General features: G+C 30.3%; 2 protein-coding genes across 2 annotated transcripts in view; one reads left to right on the top strand and one right to left on the bottom strand.

Annotated features, from left to right (window-relative positions):
• LOC106682316 (facilitated trehalose transporter Tret1) overlaps window positions 1-3,158 on the bottom strand; it is a 58,411-nt gene extending 55,253 nt beyond the window's left edge. The window contains exon 1 of the mRNA XM_014423110.2: window positions 2,930-3,158. Coding sequence (XP_014278596.1) covers window positions 2,930-2,993 — 64 coding nt within the window. The 5' untranslated portion in view covers window positions 2,994-3,158. The remainder of the gene's footprint in view (window positions 1-2,929) is intronic.
• Window positions 1-10,972, top strand: part of CngA (Cyclic nucleotide-gated ion channel subunit A) — a 609,564-nt gene that overhangs the window by 279,242 nt on the left and 319,350 nt on the right. The window lies entirely within an intron of this gene.

Below are 10,972 nucleotides of genomic sequence, written 5' to 3'. Positions count from 1 at the left end.
CTATCTACACCTCATTGTTATCTTTTGTTAACCTTATATTCTATTCTTAAAAGAAACATAGCTGATTCTCGTTATTTCCACCTTAGAAAATCTGAAACCACGAATTTTTATGGTAACTGAAAAATAAAAATTTTCGCCTAACCTAATCTTTAGATTTTTATTTCTCAAAAATAACGTTAACTTCAACACGATTGCACCAATCTACACATGGCGACGTATAGTGAAAAGTAGTGAGGTAAGTGAAAGTTATACGATGCCCGTACTGCACCATAGTTTTTATTATATTACGGATATTGGAATAAACAAATGCATAGATTATTCTTAAGAGACAACTTAAGCAGAATAAAATTAATTTTTATTCATTAATTCATTACATTGAAAAAAAAATATTCCTTTTGATCATTTCATCTATATTTGTGACGATTCCCAAAAGATAAAGAATCCAATAAAGAAGTTTTTAAAAAAGAGGCAGTTTTGTTTTGTCGATTGTTGTTAGACCTGAATCGCTTTGTTATTCCTGTAGCTTAATTACAGCCCCTCTCTCCTGAGATTCTTTAATCAGTTAGGCAACGAATTAAGCGCTTCTAATTTGTGTAATTTGCTCTTCCATTTCTTCAAGAATAGAGCGAGTGTGTACTAGAGTATCCTAAACCTCTCTTGGGGAATTACTTTTTAGCTGATCGACTTAAAGTTAATTTGGGTGCTGAAGACTTCGTCGAACTAATTATCACTCTCGGTTTCTCTACTTATGCCTTCATTTGATTAGTCTAGGGGGTTCTAATTGAATATATTTATTCTTATTTGATGTTTTAGGAAGCCTGTGTATGTCAATTTGAAACAATTGAATTGAACAATCTATATTCCAATGATTATTGTCTTTAATCAATACAAATAACGCATTAGATACTTTTCGTTTCGTAGTGTTGATTCCCATTTACAAAATAAATCTGTATTAAAACCAGGCCGTGTGTTTATGTTATGATTCCCCCACTGACTTATTTATCGCTCTATCTCAGAAACGACAATAGCTTTAAAAAAAAAGTTGCTGAAATAACTGTGCACCCCCTGTAAGATGATAACCTCCCATTTAAAAGATTCCAATAAAAATTCTACGAAACTAAGATCCGTTTATATTTTATAAATATTCTGTTAAACCCGGTTAATATTTATCTAAGATATAATAAAACTGAATCTAGTCACTTAGTGGTATTTTGATAACCGCAGTTTGAGTAGTAACAAAAGATTCTAAAACCTAATAAACTAATTTATCACTATAGATATTAATGAAAAATATCCAATGATATTTGATCCTATTATATATAGTTTGTTATAGTCCATGAATCTTTTCATGAATTACTTTCATACATCCATTTAAAAAAAAAATAATAATAATAATAATAAATGTATTTATCCAATAATACTTATAATTATTTTTGATGTTATTTTATTTATGTTTATCAGATACTTTTTTTAATTTTTTTTTATATTTCTTTTATGTGCGGTCAAAAGGACTAAAATCGAAAATATTAATTTTTCAGGAGTGCAAAAACAAAATTGAAAACATTATGTAAAATCTAATTATTGATATTTTTGTAATTGTTATTTTTATAAAACAAAATAGTAGTAAGTCTATCTGAAGCATAAAGACCTTTTTACCAACCGGTAGATTTGGTGCTATAGTACTATGACATAATCTCCAAATACTAAAAAAGTGACTTATGATCGCGCATCAAAGATTTATAAGTGCCAATTTAGTTTCTTGTTAATAATTTTTTTTTCAGTATTCTTTGTTATTAACTTCGCTTATACATTTACATTTCTATTGTTTTTTCATATAATAATATTTTTTGGCTTTTAAAATTGAGTGTGTTATGTATAGTCTATGTTATGTGTCTATGCTAGTGATGTGCATTCAGTATTTTTTATGTTATTACCATATGATTTGTATCGAGTTAATGCAGCTAAACAACCTAGTTTTTTTAGGTCTCCCATAAGTAATTTTGTGTTATCACCATGTATTCTTATAATTTTATTTATAAATCCCGCCAGTCATTTAAATTTCATTCATTTCAAGAAAATTGAACACCTTTATAAATTTGTTTATTGTAGAATACTTTACTTAAACAATCGTTGACAAGATAGCTTCCTACCTAGAGGATAATTTTAAATTCATTACAGGTAAATTATAATATAGCGAAATATTATCGAAGAAAACAAATCATGTTTATTAAAAACAAGTGACTTTTATTTCTATATTAAAAAAAATGTATTCAATGGTTCTCATAAAATTTATATTAATTATAAATCAACACCAAATCGAGGTGAAAGTCTAAGCATATGGAGTACGTGATGGAAATTTTATTTTTATTACCAGTTAATTATCCCTCTACTTTTATCTGGCAAATAACATAATAAACAGTTAATTGGAATGGCTAAGGAATAGGAATTCCAACGTATTATAAATGAATTGGTCTTCCGTGAGTTATGTTTGTGTTAACTCAAATTCACTTTCTCTATAAAATACAGTTTCAATAAATTTGCACTATATTCTTTTTTTGTTCTATATCATCCCTCCACTTTCATGTTTCTTATTACCCAATTGAATTCTCTGAGCTTAAGGTCTCAATAATTTTACAGTATGTTTCTTGTGAGAATCCCTGATAATTAAGATTCATGTCATCATCACATAAAATGAGTTTATACTAGTAATGAATTAAACAAAGGATTATGTATGTTTTGTTATAATATTAATTTTAGTTTGTCAATTAATGAGAGAATCGTGTTAGCTAGCTTGTTTATAAAACGTTTTTTTTTCAAACTGGGAGGTAAGATCGATTCATATTCTACGACTTCATTTGTTAGTGTTTAATAAAATTAATCGTCATTATTCCTATGTTTCATTAATTTGAACACTTATAATTATTACTACCTGTCAAAGCGCAGAAGTACATCCATCTCTGACGATAGATCGACTTTAGATTGGTAGAGATCATTTTATTTACTGCACTGTCACCCCACTACATGTCCTCCACACCAGGAACAACCGACTGACACATATACCTTCTCTAGAATACATATTTATACCACAACATAAAGATGATCTCTAGTTATCCTTGACCTTGGATTAAACGGAACATACGGAAGATGATTGTTTTTATAACTATTGTGTCTTTAATCAGATAATAATAATAGAGGAATTTATGTAATATGTTATATTTTGAAGCAGGGATTTTTCTATTAGAAAACTTATTTATAATTCTGATATTAATTTAAGGACAGCCGGGGTTAAGCTCATACCGAGCCGGTTAAGCGGGAGAACCAATTAATTCAAAGTGTATAAAAGTAAAGGCCACAATTAAAATAACTCATCTGTTAGTAAAAATAAAAACACATTACAGAACTTATACAGGTCATATGTTTATTAATAAATGATATAGTCAAATTTATCAGACAAATTTAATATACCATTAAACGAAAATTGTTTTAGATAGTTACAGGTTTGATTTTAAGCGTACGAACGTTCATTAAGCTTTTAATTATAGTCAAGAAGTCAATTGTTTTCTTATTTATTTCAAACTTTTGTTACTCTTCATTTTTAACGCCGGTTAAGTGGGTTTATTATGTAATTTATGGACTAAATGGATAATTAGCTACATAGCTTAAAGAACCTAGTTTGTCATTCCAGTAAATCGCTCCAGTTAACTTGAATTCTTTTTCTGATTTCTAGATGTCATATTTTGATTCCATCCACGTATCTAATGAAAGAAAAAACCTCTTCTCTGATAAAGTTTCCTTCTAAAAATTAAGACAGTATTTCGGACTTAAGAGAAATTAATGAACTTTTTTCTATTATTATTATTAAATAGTCTCAAAACTATGCGCTTGATATACGGCGAATTTGTTGTTTTAATGTCAATAAAATAATATTCAATTTATATGTAAAATGAGCTCTGTACGATCATTACTTAAATGTAAAGACGCCATAGTTGTAATTTATATCTCAAAAACCATTTGACGTACAGATGTCTATTAGCACTCAAATTAAAGCTAGTTTAATGAGCTATAACGTAGTCTATGATGTTTATCTTCCTAGGAGTATTAGTTTACATGAAATTTGCTAAAATAAATTGATTTATAGTTGTTCGGACTAATTTTCAATTGCCAAATTCATATTTATATGTGAATAACATAAAAACTACTGCCCCTACGAAGATAAGTGTCATAAACTACTTTATAGTAAGTTAAATTTCTTTTATTTTGAGTGTTGGCACACATATGTGCGTCTCATGAATCTAGAGATATATTTTTTCAAAAATCCAACATTTTATAGGAACAACTAGAAATTAACATTTTTTGAGTATATTTTGTCAAATATCATAAAATCTACTACTCATACAGAGATAAACACAATTAACTATTTTGTAGTAAATTTAACTAGCTTTAATTGGAGCGCTGGCAGACAACTGTACGTCCAATGGTTTCTGAAATGAAGTTTTTCATAAATCAAACTTATTGTCCGAACAACTATAACTCAATTTATTTTAGCAAATATAATGAAAACTACTATTCCTACGAAGGTAAACTTCATAAGCTTTTTTATAGCCTATTAAACTAGCTTTAATTTGAGTGCTAATAGACATCTGTACGTCGCCTAGTTCTTGAAATATAGAATTCTCAAAATAAATTAACTAACTACTAATCTTTCAGTAGATTTTTAAGAAATTTTGCTTTTAAAAAGCTTCTATATCTCGAGAAATATTGGACGTAAATAGCTCTTTTAGGGCTAATATTTCAGAAAATTTACTCTTCTTTAAATAATGTTCTCTTAGTTTTCTTGTGTTGTTGGTATTTTTTAAGATATAGAGCTCCTTATGAAAAATTAGTGTTTTTCAAAGGTTTTAAAGAGCCGCCATTTTTTATTCCCCCTACCTATACTTGGCAGACTCATCAATTTTGACTAGTAATTATGCCTAGTTTTCATTAAAGTAGTCAAAAATTGGGGTGAGATAACTGGCTTTTTTTCTTCTCGGCTCTTGTACTATCAGGATGCCAGCGGATGAGATCTCGCGTAGGTTTCTGGACTGTAGGCTGCTTCGGACCAGAGAAAGACGCAGGTCAAGGGTAAGATGGCAGGATGCTGTCTGTCATCAGGGATGCAAGAGAACTTCTGAGCTTCCGCGACTGGAGAGCGGTTGCATGACCGAGCTAGTCTACATGGCGAAGACTCATTGAGGAGGCCAAGGTCCAAACTGGGCTGTAGCACCACGTCTGGATAGATAGATGTATAAGTTATACTTTACATGATTTATAATTTTTATGGTTTCTATATTTAAAAATTCTTTCTGTGTTCAGAATAAACAAACTTGAAATCCATCTTCTAACTTACATGGTCTTTCACCGTCAAAAATGTTACAATAAAAGAGACCCAAGTCTTTGAGAATACCTGCTAAAATTCTAATAATACATGGAAAAATTCCGTTCAACAGTAGGGTTAAGGAATATTTATTTATTGCCTTGAATATTTTAGACCCGTTCTGAAAAGTTCAATCTTTTAAAATATTTTAAAGGATGAAAAGGTAGTAAGTAATCTATTATAAAACTTTTCTTTAAAGTTAGAAGGTTCAAGTTATGCAACATCAACAAAATAGAAACAAAACCATTAATTCTTATTATAGAAAATATAAATTCTAAGTCCAGGAAAAGCTGCTTCTGGCTATTATTAATTATTATTAACCAGTATTAATTTTATTTACTACCATAGTAAAAAAAAATGCATTTTTCAATAAAAAGGGACTAATAGTTATTGTTCAGTCAAAGAAGATTTTTTTAAAATTTAATGACGTTAACCCTATACAAAGCAAGAGTTGAAAAAATTAAAAAAAAAAAACAACTTTTTTTATTTCTAATACATAGTCGGTAGTAAATATAGGAAAAATATATTTGTAAAAGAGAATATGAAAAATTACACATTTTGTTTTATGGGCATTTAAACTTTTGGTATTATTATATTATATACGTATACCTTGGTTTTCTTGCTATGTATGAATAAACGAGTACATATAACACTCTAGTTCTTAGTAGTTATAAAATAAATAAAAAACGGTTTTATTTGTAATAAAAAATTAAATAAAAGTTTATTTAATTTTGAATACTTATGAAAAAGACGTAAGTGTAATATATATATTATGTTAATCGGGTCATAACCTGTACAACTCCTTTATTTATTTTTTAAAAATTCGAATTTCGGAGGCAGTTTTAAATCAGGATCTTAAACTTATAATTGTGTGAGGAGTAAGGATTATTATTAGATTACAGACTGTTAATCAAATAAATCATTATTGCTTCCAAGCAGCTTATTGCGCCAGTTACCAATATTATCGATTCAAGAGGCCTTGTCTAATTAACAGGTTCATCCTATGTAACCAATATTTGGGTGATGGGAACATGGCCAGCCTCCAGATATAGTAAAATGACATTAAATATTTCAGGTCATTGGTGATTATCGTTATATTATTTTCCAAAAATAATAGACTTTGACACAGCTTTCGATACGTTTTTTAACTTAACTTTTTTTTAACTTAGCTACTCCTCTAAATTTCGTTAGAGGGTTCTAAATTTGTATGTAAATTGAGTTGGTGATAGATAAGTGTTATTTCGGGATATCTCTTCCTTTTTTTATGTACTTAACACGGAAGAATTTTTTGGCATAACGTCAAATTTTCAATATGGATTGATCCTAGAATGAAACCTAATGATCCTCCTGAAAAAATAATATATTTATTTATGACCTTCAGTGTGCTTAAAACAAAAATCAAATAATAAACATTTATATTGTAAAAAAAAATAGGAACTCAGGGATATAGATGACTATGTTTCAATTAATTGTGAGAAGTACAAGCGGTAAAGATAATTAAAATGAATGCCTCACGTTTTATTTATTATTAGATTGTGCATGTAAAGATTAATAAAGATAATCGTCACTTAATCTAAATTTAATCATGAGAAACATACGGCCTGGTATGGATGAGAGATTTTCATCAGTTCTGAATTTAGGTTTTTATTGATTTTACACAATTAAAGTTGTAAAGAAGTTGAAAAAAGTTTACATTGCGTATTTAACGTGGAGGTATATACCTCTGATATTGTAGTAACATTTTCAATCATAAATGATCACTATCATCTGCTAAGTCTCATCCTCATTTAATTAGTCAGGACTAAAATGCCTAATTTTCAAATTAATGTCTTTTAAACTACATTTAATGTTGTTAATTTCAAAGAATTATTCTTAATTTATTGTTAGTAGTGATAAAATCGGATAAATATGCCTTGAGTATTAATGAATTAACCCTCCACTGGCTCATTACCAGTGATGGGGCGAGAGGGATGCGCTGGGATCTCTTGAGCTCTGCTCTACCCCTCACACGTGGGGGGGATAGAGAGGGCTCAGGGATCCTCAGGTCGATTGTGTAAATATTGTATATATTATTTTATCATTATGTTATTTTTTTTTTCATACAGATAGTTTGATTATGTTCATCTTGTCTATTCTTTTGTTTGTATATATTTTAAGATTACCTATTGGCCACAACTGTGTGGTAGATTGTAATATCTATCAATAAGTAAATCTATCTAAAGGAAAAAAGGAAAGAATTAACCAAAGGATAAAAACAGAAAAATATAATCCCAGATAGAAAATAAATTTTCTGAAATAAGAGTATTAATAAAAATCTATAATGTACTGCTGGGTAAATATAAATACAATTAATGGGTTTGGAGGGGCATCACTGGAAGGATGTATGCAGAGAGCGGTTTACTGGTATCAGCATCGGACCTTCGGGTTCGTTATTATTATGTTTTCTTTCAAATACGTCCAATTCTAATTGTAATTTTTAAAAAATTTATTTATTAATATTCTCAACTGTATTAAAAATGTATACAACAAGTAACTTTGCAGTCAGTTGTTATATAATGATGTTTGTATACTGACATGTGAAGAATCTACCCATTAATAGAACTGCAATAACAATTCAAGAGGATATCTCGAGGTCATATTCTTTTCAGACGCCTAGGAGGATTATAAGGGGAATTTATAATCTATAAGGGGAATCTATAAGGGGAATTTATAATTTATAAGGGGAATAACAAAGGGGAAATTAGGCTAGAACAAGTGGATTTGGGTGGTTAGGAACTTTATAATGGAAAGGTGGTATCTGGTTCTGGACAAATAGGAATTGGAAAAAAAGAAATTGGAAATTTGAGGTCTTGATGGATCACTTGATTTTTTTGAAAGAAAGAATCATTAATGACTTTACGAAGGTTTAGGATTGTAGAGATTGGATGAGGGAGGAATTCTTTGGTTTAGTGGAGCTCCAAAGCTTAACTGCCTTTGTCCAAATAGGCCTTTGAGTCTTTTTTAATTAGTTGGAAGTTAAGATCGTTTGTCTAGTAAGTGTTGTAATAGTCGGAATCCACGACCAGTTTTGTCTTTTCAGTCTTGTATGAGGATTCCTAGTCGGTGCTTTGTCCAGATGAGGTCCTAGGTAAATTAAAAAAAATCACTTACTTGTGTTTTTATATATTTTGTTTCCAATTTTTGAAATATGCGCGTGTTCTCTATTTATGTACTTACAAGGTTTTGACATTTCACTGAGTCTATTCTTTAAAGTTTTCATAACCATACACTATAGCCCCTTGTGACGTGCATACACCATTGGGAGTGTAACCTAATATTTAAAAAATGACATAATATAATAACGTGTAACGTAATTATATTTTTTTCAAGTATTAACGAATTTTTTTTTTCATTTCAAATGATTTTTAATTGCAATTTATAAGAAAGGTGGTGACGGTAGCAGCGTGGTAACGTGCCTGTCTGCCTACCCATAGATTGCGAGTTCGATTCCCCAGCCCTATCCGGGATTTTTTCAAGCTTATAACTATGCAATGCTCACTCACACCTCCCCCGGGCATTTGTGAGGCCCGTCAGCCAATGGGTGGCACTCACAAAAATAGGCGTGGGAGTGACGGACCCGCCCTATGAAAACCACATCAAGAAAAGCGCAATGTATATCCTAAGTATATCGCGCGAGGCCTTGGACTTCCACGGTTAGTTGCGCCAATTAAAAAATATATAAGGAGTGTTTTATAAACTTGGCATACATTAGATTTCATTCAAAAGATTTTACACACAAATTTTGAAGATCTTCAAAATAGTAGGATTGAATCTTTGTATTCTAAACCCAAATGCTTGTTGAATATATATGTTTGATATGTGTAATATAGTATAAATGAATAAGAAGTAGGTGATATAAATAGTGAAAGTTTACCTTAAATTATTCATTCTAAATTTTTTTTTAGTTTTCTAGACGTCTACATCTTTATTATTTGCAGAAATATGAACTATTAGGTTGCCCCAGTTGTTACCTTAAACTGTTAAAAAATAAGATAAAAAAGGTCAATAAATGTTTTAAATAAATGAATCAACCTATGTCGGAGCCTAGAGTATTAAATTAATACACACGTTTAATTAAATAAACAATTCAAATTAAGTATTTTTGAATTTCAATTTATCTGTAATGAGTATTTTATTTATTAATAAACAGATCACCATAGGATAAGAGCTCTCACGTCTGCGTTTGCACTGACATGCCTGGAGCTGACTGTTCGCTCTCTTATGTTGCTTAGTAAATTGTTTGTTATATTAGGTAATTATTTACATTAAAACGCTATAATAATATTATATGATTATATATGATAATATAACATCAGTTGTTAAAATTATTAAATCTGCCTATGTTAAACGTTAGGTATTAGGATTATTCATCGTACTATTCAAGAAATATTTCTAAGTTCTTTATCGAGACTAAAAATAAGAAGCTAACTTTAAATCTGTGCTAGCTTTTATGTAGGAGACTTTATACTCTGAAAATAGGTTGTGAATATAACTTTAATAATATAAAGTTTCCGTAGTTCCTAAGTTTTGCTATTTTTTTTTTTTTCAACTTTTAACTACTGTGGTTATATAAATTGACTAAGTAGAGGTGATTTTTCTTCGTGAAGTAATTACTTGTACCTATAGTTTTCTTTAACAAGATATTTTTGTAAACTATAAACCATAGAGTTATCGACTCAAGTAACGACGGTGCTTTTAGTGATTCATAGTTTAAATGAAGTATTTTTTTAATTTTAAATATCTTAGGATGGATATAATGTTCAGCTTTTTTTCTACTTATTCATTGCTATTTACAACAGGTTTACATACCAATATATCTTATAAATGTAATATTCCTTTTATTACAATGGCATGACACCGTCTTGTATAGAAACTGCCCATTGGTAGCACTTGTTTCATCATAGGGTGGATAGACCAAAAGACTCTTTTCTAAGGAAATACTTTCCTACCTTCAGATCACGCCTAGAATCAACGTGGGTCCTCCCCTACTACTAGGTTTCAAAGTTTTTCACGGAAACAAGGGTTTCCGAATTACTTTCGCCGCACATGGCATAAACATCGATCCCCTATGCTCAATTTATCGGGTTCCAGAAACCACCGAGCACGACCTTCTCGCCTTTGCCACCTATGAGACACTGAGAGCCAAGATGATGACGGAGATAGGACTATATGCTCTGACGGAGAGCGATCTCCCCGACCCTACGAAGAAAGGAAACTATCCGCACTACAAGGCGTGTTCGAAGGAAGCTGTGTGATCTAATCACCCTGGGTAGGGAAAAAGAAGCTACAGTAAGGCCTCTGTTGAAGAGCAAGAAATATTTTGTAGCAAGAACAGGCTGTATGCACGGCTATGTAAATGTTATTTGTCTTGATATCAGCAATGAGTTTGGGCAATGGGTCTTCAAATAGATTATAGGATCATATGATTTTTATAACGTCAAAAACCAAACAACTTCAACAAAACAAATCAACAGACGACGTCTTAGCCTCTCCTGGTGTGCACACACAGCATTCTGGCCA

This window comes from Halyomorpha halys, unplaced genomic scaffold, assembly GCF_000696795.3.
Source record: "Halyomorpha halys isolate HHAL.00 unplaced genomic scaffold, Hhal_1.1 Scaffold23.1, whole genome shotgun sequence".
NCBI lineage: Eukaryota > Metazoa > Arthropoda > Insecta > Hemiptera > Pentatomidae > Halyomorpha > Halyomorpha halys.
This window is presented reverse-complemented; position numbering and strand designations above follow the sequence as displayed.